Below are 15878 nucleotides of genomic sequence, written 5' to 3'. Positions count from 1 at the left end.
TAGTCTGTAGTAGATTCAAAATTAAAATATTGAAAAATGTTATGAAGGGCTTATAAATTATAAGTGTCTATAATGTAAATATTTACATTAAAACAAATATAATGTTAATCATTTAACATTTTAGTATAAGCATCAAAATTTAGTTTCACTAAAATACATAAGTAGGTATATTCACTAATTGTTGAAATCATTCATAAATACATTTTTATTCGAATATATAATCAGTATAAATTTACAAAATAAAATTAAAACACATTAGAAGGCGATTAAATACATTATTTCTAGTTAATTTTTCAAGCGTCCAGCCCTAGCATCTGTTATGACACCCCATAGTTCAATGATGAAATCGTCTGTGAATCCTAATTCATCTAAGTCAGAGTTATCGATAGCTTCTGCAAAGTCCATACTGTTCAGCTTATCTTCGCCTTTTTCCCAAATTTGTGTGGCTATAAGTAAGAAAAACAATAGTAAAAATAATTCAATACATGCTTAGTAATAATATATAATCATAATTTACGATTAAAAATTACCAAGTTCAAAGTCGCTAATTCCCAACAAGTTTTCCAGAAGTTGATTGATTTTATCAATACCCTTTTTGGACTCATCAGTCTATATACAAATAAATCTATTTTGTTAATGATCAAGTCTTCATTTAAATAATTACATGTGAAATATTGTATTACCTCTTTTTGAATTTGAGCTGCACCGTTGGCTTTGAACCGTAACGTATCTTTCCCATTTCCATACGAAGCATTCTTCCCTCGTCTGGAACCCCTTGGCTCGATATTCGCTGTTTACGTATTACGCAAATACGTAATAAATTAATAAATTTAATATTTAATTTTGATAATCGTATTAAATCTAATTGTTAAAAGTAACATACAAAATCCCGCTTTAATTGGCTCTATTAATCGTAACGTGAATACAGTTCCTTTTGGAATGTCTTTTAACATCTTGGCAACTTCATAGTGTCTTCTGCCTACCATTGTTTCATTGTCTATTTTTTCAATATGATCACCTACCTGTAAAATAATATATATTATATTGGTAACCTTATACCAATCAAATTATACATATTATTTATAAGCCTTTCTAAAACAGTTAGGGGTATATGAATAATTTTTTATATATCAACGTATTTTTATCACAGTTATAATTAAAATTTAAGTTTAATACAAATGACAGGTTTTTTTTATATAATAAGTTTAAAAAGAATAGTAATTAAATTTAATCTAAATTATCATACGTTTATAGTTAGTAAAGAATACGTCATGTGCAGTTACATGAAATGTATAATAAAAAAAATGTACATTTACATTATTTAAAATAATTTATTCTATAAAAAAAACTCACACTTATGTAGGAAATTTTATCAATGATGCTATTTTCTTTAATACGTTTTATAAAACAATATCCAGATCCATTATCTGTGATTGTCAGACCAAGTGCTTCGTTCGTCTTAGCAATTTCGATTTCTTTTGGTCGTCCTTATAAACAAAAAACAATATAAATAGTAAATATTTAATATTATATTAAATATTGTTTAATCATCTCTATAATTATATATTTATAATATATAATATATAACCTCTATATTCTGTCAGTAAAGTGATCGGTTTTTAAATTACCTTTACGATGTACAAAAATAAAATCATCCAGACCGATTTGACTACCCAAAAGTTTTGTCATGTCCATTTTGTGAGTATTTAATGTGCAAAACAGAATCTATAACAGAAGATTAAATATCTTAGTATGTTGTTTTATACAAATATCTATATCAGTTATATGTATTAAAATATTAAATAATAAGTACATCGTACATTTCTTAAAAATGTAAGTGAATTGATAACCACGTATTATCGTTACTAGACTCCTGTTAAATATTAGGTGTATAAATCTAACCTGCAATTACAAACTTATGTGATACATTAGTGCTTATTAATTTAGTATATAAAATATACTTTAAAAAACTTAAATGATAATTAATAATAATAGTTATTTTATTTTTTATAATTCCGTATTTTATGTGATTGTTTATTTTTACCATTATAAAATCACTACCTACTCCAGAATAATAGTTCTTGAAAATATGTGCTTATGAGTATTGCGGTTTCGATTCATTTGCGATGGTTGTAGTCAGTCACGGATGATTAAAAGTATTTCATTACACCACAATAATGAATTGAATATTGATGGAACAGTTCCAAAGAAAATACATAGTATTAGCAGTTAAATACTGTTCCGTTGGTTGCATCTTATAATAAAAATAATTGTCGATGACTTAACGCTACAACTACTTAACAGTATTCTACGTAATAAATAATGATCAACCACAAATCTACAGCCTCCAAAGTAATGTTTACACTGCAGATATTAATATTATTGTATAATGGATTCTTTTAACTATAATATATATATATATACATATATGTATGTATAATAATAATAAGCGGTCGGATTAAGATACTAAAAACTAATGGACCAGATTGAAACTGTAAAATATATTGATTTAATAACTGTTATAAAGTATAATACACATGACGATGTATAACGTATAAATGTATAATACATAAATAACTATCACTATAAAACCCGGAAATTACTCAATGGTAAAATAATCACGCGGTGTCGTTTACATTTTAGTGACCGGACCGATATATTATATAAATTAAATAATGTATTATGCTCGCTATCGGTGCAGTTCGCTATAGAGTATAGACGTATATATAATATTTCTTGTCTTCTTGACCAGTAACCAATATCTGATTTTCATAATTTAATGCTCGGCACATCTCGCTATCCAGTTTGTGTGATAATTGTTCTAAAAGAAACTGCATATCTAATTAATATTTATATAATAATGATATACCTATCAATAAAATACTTATTTATCAATACTTATGAATTGTGATACCTATAATTTAGTTAAGTATATTACGCTTCTTCATATTATTATTATATTTCGTAGTTAGGTATTTATTTGTATACAGTAAAAAAATTGTATTTATTAAAAGTTTTTCCTTGTATTAGAATATACTCGTAAACGTGAAGTTTTTTTAACGTTAAATATGTAATCACTCATCAGTTACCTATTTAAAAATATTGTCCCGTTTCACCTTGGAAAAATACAATTTATATACTATTTATATGTATAAATATACCTAATTTTTATAGTAGTACTCGACATGAAAATATTGTTTATCTCATTTTTGAAAAAAAATCAAAACATTTTTAATTAATTTAATTGTGTATGGAAAAAATAAATACGTACTTATACATTATTCTTGTATATAAGATTAAAAATTTAAAAAATTTTTTGTAGTGAACAATTTTAATGATTGGATTATTACTTAATTAAAAAATATGATTTAATAGTTATAATTAATACACATTACACATTAATATTTAATTTTTATTACTCATATACTTAGATGATGAGTGGTAGTACTATAATTATTATTATTATATTAAATTTATTTTATTCTGAAGAAATGCTAAAATATCTTCAACGATTTGTAACTATTTGTTTTTAAATTAGCATTCAATTCATTTTTTCATAACCTTGAAATCAATTGAAGTGCCCTTCGGCTTTTTAAATATTAAAAAATATCATAAATATAAGATTTTATAGTGTAACTGATGTTAAGTAATTCTTTGGTAATCTATAACTATAATATATTATATCTATAGATATACGGTATGTCCATATTTAAGTATTTCTTTGTAAACTATAAAGAGAACGTAATTTTCCTTATGATATTGTATACACATACGAACCATTTCGTCAAAGATTTGTATTATACTTTATAAGTCATAAACAAACATATGATTTGGTGCGTATAATAATTATTTTACAGGCACACAGGCACCTTATGATAAAGATACGCACGTTAGCTGTTAAAATTTTAGTATAACGTTTATAATTTGCAAATAAATTCAACACATAAATTATTTTTAAAGATTCGAAGAAACCGTATTTTACGCTATTTATGTGAATCCCTATAATATTTACAAAACAATAACAATAATAATTTATGTTATGAATGTGTTCCGCGCGTTATTTGATAAAAATGAGAAGGAAAATATGAGTTTTTCATGTGAAATATCAGTCTGTAGGAATTGTATAATTTTATTAGAATAGCTATTTCATTAGGTATGAATATAATACAATGTGTTACTTGTTCTCATTACAAATGATAGTTTTATTCTACAAAAGCATGCCCTACAGAGTATATCGTTAAGATTTCTTTGCATCGTCTTTGAAGATGACGTGTACCTACCCACTTTTAAACATTAATATGTATATTATTATAACTATCAAGTAATGAAAAAAAAATCATTTCCAAATAAAGTAAAATGTATTTATAAAATAGGTGTAGTTATATAATTATATAGTACTCAATATACTTAGGATTTTTCTTGTAATAATGGTAATTTTTAAGTCATTTTAAAACTGACAATTGGATTTAATCCTCGATAATTTTATGAGTCATCTAAGTTTTATTATATAGTATATAATAAAATATGTCTAATGTGTATGAGTAGGTGGTGAATATTATATTATTGAGTTTATATACAGGTATATATTTGGATATGTAAAACTTAATAAAATCTGACATTTATCATTTAATAAATAAACGATGCGGCGTCGCGAAAGTAACGCAAAAGCTGTTGTCGTGGCGCCGTTAATTCAAAACTGAAAAAAAAAGATCTACCTAATCTTCGAATTATCCTTTAAGTGAATTTTACGATAGATTAATATTTTTTCATCAACGGTATTAAGTTATTATATTACACGAAATAAATCCATTAAGTATATTTTGTAAAATAAAATGGAGTATATATTATATTATAATAATATAACTATAATCTATACATATACAAGTCCATATCAATTTAATTTGTAAAGTCGAACTAGATTTTAAAACTTAGATCATTTTTTGCTAATTTAATAACAATAAATATTATTTATTCATTTTTATTTAACGTGTTGATTTTCATAATATAAAAAAAAAAATACTGATTTACTTAGGTACAAATTATATAGAAAAATAATTTCAAAAACTTTATATTTTTCGAGATAATTGTAGTGATTGTTAATAACTGTTATAAAAATCACCCTGTTTATAGGTATATATATATATATTCTATACTAATTTCATAAAACAATGTTTTATTATATTGATTTTTTTTTTTGCAACAAAATCATTGTTTGGTATGTACTGTATATTATCTAAAAGTACATTATTATTTATATTATACACTAACAATTAGGTCACAATATATGTTTAGAGGCACTAAATAAGAACACACTTTGGTTTCCATTGGCAATTGGCATCCTCTGATCCGTCCTGTTTTATAATACAACGTCGAATTATTTTTGCAATGAGAATTAATATACGCGGTAATTAACTATTACTGGTCCTAACCAGTACAAAAGTATCCGGCACATGTTGATAATGATCGGTCTAGTTCTAAAAATCACTAACCGTGCACCGTAGTCTATACATTGTGTGGCTATATTGCCTGTATTCAAAACACGACATCATTATACAAATTTATTTTTAATCTCATTTTTTTTATGAGTGTCCAATGTATTCATAGTATATATGATATGCCTTTACATTGAAGTGTAGTTATCTTTTTTAAAGATAAGTACATTTTTAACCAAATTTATGTTTTGAAATTAACACATTTTATATTCCAATAATTTATAATATACAACTATACGAGTTGTATCCTATAAACACACCTACTTGTCTACTTATTAGTTATTACCAGTTACCATACACAATTACAAAAGCGATACTAAATAGTAAAAATAAATATTAAATTGTATCACATAATTAATTTGAAACTCTTATAGACAACTTTATAGTATAAAACACAATAGTTCATTTGTAAAGCTAATTGTATACATAGTTTCGTTGGTAAATAATAAATATAAACATTTTAATAAAGGTATAATTTATAATAATCATATTTCAATTAAATTTCAATAAAAAGATAACTATAATAATATCCCATGGCCCATGCATTAAATGTCGAAATAACCGTAAAATAAAACTATAATAAATATAATTACACATAATATAATGTTAAATTACGTATTATCATGCTCTCAGATTAATGTCTTGGCTGGTACGTTAGAACGTAGATCGGTATACACACAATATAATATATTATATATATTATTCCTAATGTAAGTGTATAATTACGAAATTTTTATCAATTTTTTTTTTTTCATATCAATTAGATACATCGTAATTAATTCATTTTTGCTTATGTGTTTTATACTTAATAATTAATAACATTAACTCTATTAATTATCATATTAAACTGATTACCTAATTAATACATCGAATTTTCATGCTATAGGCTTTTAAACTAGGTACTACCTACTATTTTCTTAAAGTCTAATAATATTCGTTAATTTCTATACACTTCTTTATCATAGCGTTTATCGACCATAATTAATGTCAGTGAGTACACATCATGACACAATATATTATAGGTACCTGCGTTTGCATACATTGTATAATAGGTACAGAGTGTAGTCGGTTGTGATGAGTAATAAAATTTATATTCCTAGAAAAATAAATTCCTTATGTCCTTATGAGAAACATTCCGTGCATATCACGTGATATATTTAATAAGCTATACATATTCTGTCAGCTAATGTAGTTATATTTATTTACTAGGTAAGCATTTAGTTGCAACTTGAACTTTTGAAGTAATACTCTAATAGATTCCTAACCTAATTTAGAAACCTATATTGTATTTAGTATTTTCTAAGACATCTAATTATTATTTTTTATTTTTTAGCTGCAGATAGTGCAATAATTGTATTTTGCGTGTTAACTATCATTTTTGTTTGATATTCCGAAAAACATTTTTTTCTGATAATGATGATGCACGAACACTAAACATATTCTAACTGATTAATAGTTCAAATAACTATTTTAGACTATTTGACAAAATAATAATAAGCATCTACTGAGAAAATTGTTTAATTGATCATTTTTATAAACTATAACTCTATAAGTATACATGTTATATACCTATTATAAAAGTCTAAGATAAATAAACTCTAATTTGAACACTAAAAAAAAATAAAAAATAACAGTATAAACCGTTGCAGTTGCTTAAAATTATATTTAAATTTGAAGCTTGATAATCAAATAAATAATTTTAATAATTAATAATAATGATAAGACATAATAGTCATTAAACTGTATCTAATAAAATAATATTAATAAATTATACTAGGCAACATATTTTAGAGAAAGTTAAAAATTACAATATATTGCAATTTTAATTAAAATTAAATTAGTGCACTTTTTAGGGCATAATAATTATACTAGTAGTAATAATATAAGGAAATATATGGGCTTATTTATAAACTCTTTAAGTTTGAATACATTTTTTATAATGCATTTCATAACCGATTATCATTATAATTTATAATATAATAATAACAATAATCTTGCGAATAAGTATAAAAAAGATTTTTAGTTTATTAATTTTATAGCTGTATAAACATTTTTTTAAGTTTAGATTATAATAATATATAAAACAGAAGTTAAGCATTACATTATTATAATGTTATTGTCAGAATGGTTTCACTACATTAATCATTTTACATTAAATACCTCATCAAAGACTACTCTTTGGAATATAATAATATTATTCTTTCTTTACAGAATTGTAATATTATGTTTCGACACGAATAAAATGTTTATTAACAAAGAAAACCTCCAAAAATAATTTTTTTTTATTATTACTAAAGACTAAAGATTGTGTAATATTTTCTTTTTATTCCTCAATTAAATTTGATAAGAATTAAAAATATAATATACAATACATACACGTTATATTAGTTTTAATTTAAGTTTTTTTGTCTTTATATTCATATTAAATGTAGTACCTGTATATTAATATTAGCATACATTTATTAAAAATGAGTTTTAATTTTTATGTGAAATAAAAAATATTTAAATTATAAAGTGAATATTTTTATAAAATCATTTTAAAGAAATCTTATAATTACTTTATTTACTAATATCTACCTAAAACTTAAATGGGTAATAGCAAATAATTTCTAAAGTTAAAATTAAAAATACAAATTCAGACTATTCAGAGTATGGTACAGTTATTATTTACGCTACATGTCACATACGTTTAAACTTGTAGACAGTGTATAGATAAATTGATTATAAACTGTATCACAAATATATTGATACATTTACTTAAAATAAATCAAACGAAGTCACGTGTCTAGTCTTACGGACTTTAAATTTAAGGTAATACAAAAAAATTATATTTAAATACAATTCTAACTTTTCATAGCACGGTCTTACGCAGATTTTCTAATTCATATCTCTGAGTGTTTAATGATATTCTTATTGTCTTAAACTTAAATTTGAGCATGAAGAATCGAAAATATTTTATAAAGATATAACAACAGGATAGCAATTCTGGAAAACCCTACAAAATTGAATAAATCGTACAATTTCTTAAAATTAAAAAAAAAAAGTAGCTGCATGAATTTTTAAATATTATTTAATATTTTTTCTTATAATATACTTGTTTATTATACTTAATAGTATGCTTATAATATCACTAAAAAACATTGAACATTAGTCTGACCTCCATTCAAGGTATAAAAGATCAATAGGTGATTATATAAATTAATAAATTGGTTCTACGACGGAAAAATGTCAGCAATAATCTCGAAAATAAATTATAAAGATCTTATTTTTCATGTTTAATTGTACTTTTTTTTAATATAATTTTTATAGCCATTAAAATATTAATATTATTATATTAGCTTTGTTATATTTATCTGAGTAATTGCTTAATAAAATGTCTAAATGTTTAATGTGCTATAGAATCCACCCCCATTTTACAATTATTTTCATATCATACAAATAATTAAAATATTTACTTTTTACACAGGTGAAACTATAATTAAAATCTAATATGTAGTAACATTGAATTTAAAAAATAATAATTAGGTATACTAATAATAATAATGTACCTATGAATATTGAATAATGAATATACGTAAAATATACATATTGTTGGGAATAGTAATGTGAGCACATGTATTTGGATTATGGATTATTATTATTTTTTTTTAATGTTTAGTTATTTCAGAGTATAGGTTATAAATGATAAATAATTTTTGTTTTTAAATTTTCATTTAATTTGGTGAATATTTATTACCCAATAGTGAGGATCTGTAGAAATAGATAAACGTTACAGTAACGTGCAGTTTGCAAGTGTGATGTATGTCAGTTTACAATGGTCTTATCTGTTGTTCTGCGAACACAGGAAAAATATGATTAAACTATTGCATCACTTGATGATCTCAAAGCACGACATACAATTATTTCACTAAATGAGTCTAAGATGAGCATTTAAATCCAGGTAGTAAAATAAATTGTTGGGGTGGTGAATTTTGGATTGTTATAAAATGTATTATAGATAACAGAAAAATCTTATAAGTATCAATCTATCTATCTAAAAAATTATAATTTTAACATACTATATGTAATACATTTTATGTAATGACAATATTATAACCTTTGATTATAAGTAATGATGAAGGCCGATTTTTTAATCTGAAGCGATAAAGATATAAACATATCTCTGAGCAAATCTTGAGTCTTTTTGAAAAACTCAACAATCAATTTGGTAGGTAGTGTATAGTTCTTCGTGCGGAATACCTAATTGATACATGCGGCTAAATATTGAGTTTAACGACATCTAATGTTAATTTATTAAAATTATATTTTTATAATGTTTAATTTAAACGAGATATTGATGATCCTTTATGATATAATATTAGTATTAGTTTATATATATTTTAATAAATTAAATGTATTGATTCGAGAATATAATGTTATTCGAATATTACACTTAAAGCTAATAAAAAATAAATTATGGCTTGATGAAATGACAACATTTAACAACCTGGTTTTCAAACAATACATTCTAAAATATTACTAATGTATTAGTATAAAGTATTTATGAATAGTCATAATATGTAAAACCCATTTAAAGACGAAATCCAAACTAATTTACCACAACTTATAAAAGCCTTTTTCAGAGTGAGTTATAATCTATTCATTTAAAAACTCAAACTCTATGGAATGTACACTTGGTCTTCTTTTTTAATTAATGTCAAATTCTCAAACCATTTTGTTTGAAAATTTAGTTTTAAATAATATTAACGTTTTTATGTCTGCTGTCCCAAGGTGACATGTCTTTATTATTTTTAATTTTGATAAATAGTGTGTCTAGTAAATCAGATTACAATAGATTTTATTGTTAGCAAATCAATTTGAATTATTTAAATAAAATCGTTGTCATAATTATGTTATAGTACCTACTTTTATTATGTATATACCTACCTAACCATCATATTATTTTACTTGAACCATAGTAATTTTAATTTACAGAATATATTTTAGCTGTTGTCTTATTATATTACAAATTTTAATTTATTCTTTAATAAGTTTTTTTTGTTTATGTGACCTTTTAAATTATAAAATATATTTGTAATATCGTTTTAAGTTGGAATTATTTTTAAAAAGCAAATGTTTATTTTGATTTTTCTTAAGAATTAAAGGTCATTCCTATAATAGTAATGGTGTTTACTAAAGGTAGGGAGTAGTTACTTATTCTTTTGATACTAATTTTTAAATACATCAACTTACTTATTATTATTTATGTGTAAATATTTTTATTTATTTTTTTGCATATTTGTTTTTATTTTATAAAACTAATAGTTTTGTTTTTCATTTTGTGTTTAATACAATACTAGAGTAACTTAGTAAGTATATTTACTATTGGTAGGTATATTATTAATATTTTAATTGCATTTTGAAATGCAATTTATTATTTAATTAGTTGGTAAGTATAAATTAAATATTATCAGCATTACACACTTTAGGTTTTATCCATCATAGAACATCGAACTTTGATCAAGCTCTTTGCTTTTTAGCATTGTATATCTATATCCTATTAGTAATATGCATATTATTCATACTATTGTACTCAAAAAAATATTAAACAAATTTAAAATGTCCAAAAACGGTTTTCCTCTTTTGTTGGTTATGATTTTAAAAACAAACACTTCATACATGACTAAAAGAAACCGGTGTATGAAAATTTAATTTTACAACTAATAAAGCATATATGTTATTATGTTAGAAGGAATTAGGTAAATATTAAACATAAGGTTGATTAATAATTTAGTTAAAATAAGATAAATGCAATTCGTCAATTAAATAAAGTCACATTTCGTGTTCCGCAGTATACCACTAACTAATTACTTATATAATGATCCTATTCAAAGAATAATATTTTTTATTAATTTAGAACATAATCTCTTAGATTTTTAGCCTTAAACCTTAGTGATTATCATGTGTTGGAAAATCTTAGTCTTGAACTACTATAATTGTTATTTGTTTGTTTTTATTACTCATGTATGCTACTCATTTGTTTATTATGCATTTTAAGTTATTAAATTTTTACTTACTTATTAAATTTATAAAAATGTTAAGCATACCTAAATAATAAAACAAAAACCAAACAGATTTTATCGTTATTATTAATATTATTAATTCATATTTGACTAACGTAAATTACTTAAAATAATTTAAAATAAAGTGCTAAGTGTTGTAATAAATTAAATCTAATTAAACTAAGTAAAAAAAAAGTAATTGAGTTATGAAAAAAAAGTTGGCTATCTAAAACAAAACATAAATTATATAATATAGGTTAGGTTAGGTTCATCAAACCTAATATAACCTTTCATCCAACAAATGTTTAATGTATTAACTATGGAATACAATTTTGAGAACTTATGTAATAGAACCTATTAAAATTCCAAAATATGTCGCATCGGTCAACGTCTGATGAGAATTTTTATTGTTATTTTACAATAACAAAATGTTTTGTCATGTAAAAAATGTTTTATTTTTATCTATAGTTATTTATGCATTAGTGGCTTAACATCATAGCTATATATTTTACATACATCATTTATCATGTAAATATGTAATAATCTGTTATATACAATATACTTATGTAATATTTTTATCGATTTATCAATTATTTATTTTACTTCTTAGTCCAAACTCAAATTATAAATAAAATACTTCGTTGCAGTTTAAATAAAGTCTGATTAAATAGAAGTTGATTACTATATACTTAATTTTAAACATATGGCTAAATACCTAGGTATTGGCTTGTTGATAAATTATATGAAAAAAATATGTACATTTACTATAAATGCTGTGTATAGTAAGATTAAAAACTTGTCTACAGTATAACTAGGTTAGACGGGTTATTGACAAAATTAAAAATGATTATTTATGACAACTCAAATGAATTGTTAAGAAAAATATGAGAAAAAATCACGTTATAACTTGTAGGTAGGTGACTAAAAACATTTAAGTTTAGTTTTCATGAGTAATTCATGATAAACAAAATAATTCATAACAGTTATTCAGTCTCATTTTTATACAACTAAAAATTCGTAAATATAAATTATTGATACTGCTGTAAATTGTAATGTACTTATTATCAATATACACTCGTTACTCATGATCATATACATTTTGATATTCTGTGTATCCGTGTGTTTATAGTATTAATTAAATTATACTGAAATACAGTTTTTGTGTTTTGTACATCTTTAAACGCGAATATGCTTCATTATTTATTTGTTATTGAGTGCACACGTTTTGTTTCTAAGATTAAAACAAATAGTTTGTACTTCAATGAATATTGAATGTATATTTAGATACTACCCATATAAATTAATTTTAATTACAGTCAATAAAATACTGTACTATTATAAAAATATTTTTCTTAATTTATTATGTCTTAATAAAGTCATGAGCTTTATGTTACGTAATCTTTAAACAATTATATTTATGCAGCAATAAATACTGCATAAATCAACATATATTCAACAATAACAAATTTTTTACAACTTTCTACGCCTTGAAAATATCTACAGACTCGACCTAGAATTCAACAACACCTTATCTTGTTTGACAGTAGCATCATTAATACGGAGAGAATGTTTATAGTGAAGAGATCAAACAGCAAAGCAAAAAAAATATTACAGGTATAGCCACAAAAAGAAATGTGAAGATTTATATTGACTTTTACAAATAAGGTACGCAGTCACACAACTTTTAGAATATATTAATATAAACTATCTTTGTTAATTATTATTTTAGAACTCGATTTCTAGACAAGTATTATTAATATTATTATATACTTGTTTAGAAACGAATAGGCTAATTTCTATGAAATCTAAACAATAGTTAAAATAAAAATAATAATAAGTAGGACCTGGATTTTAAAGTGAATTATTTTTTGAGTCTTCTATAAGTACATAATTAATTTTATGTAACAAATACCTATTTCAAAAGTGAAACTTTTCTTCAGCATTTTTTTTTACTTTTTAGATATTTTTCTAATTTTAATATATTATTTATTATTTTATAAATTTTTAGTGCATATACATTACACAATCTTTTAGAATAAATTAGGAAATTCAAAATATTATGTAAAGATATATTGTTTTCAAAATATATTTGCTTTAATTGGTTTTTGGTTTTTTTCATCCATTTTAAATATCGATCTCAATTCTTCTATATATTATTGGAATAATATCAATTATCATGTATGTAGTAACAGTAACTCACCGGGATTTAACAAATAACGAAAACAGCTAATTGGAAAGTTGAAGATACATCATGATCACATTTATTTACAGGATAAATACCTACTGTATAATGTTTATTTATTTTACGTGTCTATATGTTATTGTTAAGATAAAAAAGTGTTTAAAATGCCGTAAACCATCGTTAGGTTGAATAGTTGTGTGTCTATACAAAACTTTTGGTTAAGGGAATAATCGATTCATTTTAGAGAAATTTTTGATAGTTTCTAAAGCATTTAAATCTGAATCCTAACAATAAGTAATATTACAGCTTATAATTTTAGTATCGACTTTTATTTAAAATATCAAAATACATTTAATTTAAATCGTAACGCGAAGCTCCGCAAGTACAATGTCGTTCAATATTATAATACACTTTCAAGTTTTCGAAATTCTATAGAACTCAAGCGGTTAGGTTAGGTCAAACATTATTGTTTATTTTTTAAAAACGTTTCAAGTATAGAACAATAAAATTTAGTCTTTCAAAATCATGAAAAAAAAAAATTAAAAACTACCTTAATCTCGCGCAGTCTTGCGTCATATATTCGATATTATTTAGTAATAAAATACTATTTTTTACGAAATATACGAATATTATATTAGATTAAATACGATATACTTACACATTTATAGCATAATACACCATAATAGCTAATTTTGAAACAAATTTGTGCAAACGTAAGTTAAGTCAGTCAGTGAGTCAGTCATTGAGTGTATATATTATATTGTGCTGTAGATGACGCATAAAAATGATAAAAGTGTGACGAAAAGCTATTTTAAATTCTTAAATCTCCCAACGTTTTCCAATCGGCGAAAATTGCGTTCACTATTTATTGTTAGTGTTTATACTGCTATAGTGCGTAGCTGGGGGATTACACGTTATGGCCAATGATTCCGGTGTCCCTTTAACCGGAACGGTATTTGTTCTCTCCACCATCGCGTTGGAAGCATAGCGCATATAGCTGTCTTCCGGTCCGGAAACTCATAAACGCCAATTTTTCAAAAAAAAATTACATACATATACGTACTACGTGTAAAGAGCTATGCTGAATACGTGGTATGTACGCCAACGAGACGACAAAATCAAAATAATAACAATGTCATTCCCGACCGATGATTAAAAAATTACAACTTAATGAAGATGCGCACGTATACAATAATTAACGTATTAATTGACGGGATGAATGGATAGGTCTGTATATTGAACTTACTTCGTCCGAAGGAAAGTCATAACAGTCGGCCACCCTCTGGTACAATTCACGGACGTTGGAGAAATTTGACACCAGTCCCGTCGGACTTCCTTGGGCTTGTTGGCAGTGGAATACCAAGTTTTGTTTCATTTGATCGTCGTGTTCGTTGTGCTTGTTCTGCACCGTGGCCGGTTCGTCCTTGATCTTTTGCACGGTTTTCCGGTTGAACAAAGGCATATTATATACAATATAGGTACCCGAATATTATGATAATATCAAAACGGTATAGAGGCGCGGCTGCAATGATGGCCCCGCGCGCACGTCAAAAAAATAAAACACACACACTCACGCGAACAGACACTCTACATTCGCGTCAAGTCATAATAACTATAAATTTCGTATCGAACACGACGTGTTATAGTTAATCGTAAATCATATTTAGGTACGACACAATAATTGATAATTTTTTCAAAATTATTATTATTATTACGACAACGAAGGCAGTATTTTAGTGACTGCGAACACGCGTACGCCGTACAGACGGTCTACCGCGCGACTGCGACTAGCTAGGTATATTATTATTATTTCTACAGTCGGCTACAGTCCGTCGGACGATAGCTGCCTAGGTACCACCATACGCGCGGCAGGTGTTGAACCGTGTGGAACGCTCAGAACAATGTATATATTGCAGGTATCTAGGTATATTAATCTATCTCCAGGTGCGTGCGCGTATTTATATTATACTTGGTATCTATGTCCCATATGTCTATAATATTTTACCTATTACCTTGTATATATTATTATTATAATAATATATCTGTATAGTTTCGTGGTTTATACATGCAATATATGATATAATATACCTTGGGAAAAATTAATCGAGAAAAAAAACAATTGATTCAACACGAATCCACCGATTCCTCGTTATATCTACAAAT

The 15878-nt window shown here is 24.6% G+C and overlaps 1 protein-coding gene across 1 annotated transcript; it reads right to left on the bottom strand.

The window, feature by feature from the left end:
- Positions 1-187: 187 nt before the first annotated feature.
- Positions 188-15578, bottom strand: LOC113553457 (PDZ domain-containing protein GIPC1). The gene is made up of 7 exons (XM_026956790.1): positions 14962-15578; positions 1629-1725; positions 1354-1487; positions 884-1022; positions 684-790; positions 531-609; positions 188-446 (listed from the first exon to the last, which is right to left on the bottom strand). Exons 1-7 carry the CDS (start codon positions 15175-15177, stop codon positions 286-288), a joined length of 933 nt encoding a protein of 310 aa, XP_026812591.1. The 5' UTR covers positions 15178-15578; the 3' UTR covers positions 188-285.
- Between the last annotated feature and the right edge of the window lie 300 nt (positions 15579-15878).

The sequence above is a fragment of the Rhopalosiphum maidis genome, chromosome 2 (genome assembly GCF_003676215.2).
Source record: "Rhopalosiphum maidis isolate BTI-1 chromosome 2, ASM367621v3, whole genome shotgun sequence".
NCBI classification, from domain to species: Eukaryota; Metazoa; Arthropoda; class Insecta; order Hemiptera; family Aphididae; genus Rhopalosiphum; species Rhopalosiphum maidis.
Note: the sequence above shows the minus strand (reverse complement) of the source record. Positions and strands in the feature narration are given on the sequence as shown.

Excerpts from the sequence above, each read along its gene's own strand:
- LOC113553457 (XM_026956790.1), bottom strand. The coding sequence starts at position 15,177 with ATGCCTTTGTTCAACCGGAAAACCGTGCAAAAGATCAAGGACGAACCG. Across the intron at positions 1,023-1,353 it reads ATAAAATTTCCTACATAAGT|GTAGGTGATCATATTGAAAA; the intron begins GTGAGTTTTTTT and ends ATTATTTTACAG. Across the intron at positions 791-883 it reads GCCAATTAAAGCGGGATTTT|CGAATATCGAGCCAAGGGGT; the intron begins GTATGTTACTTT and ends ATACGTAAACAG.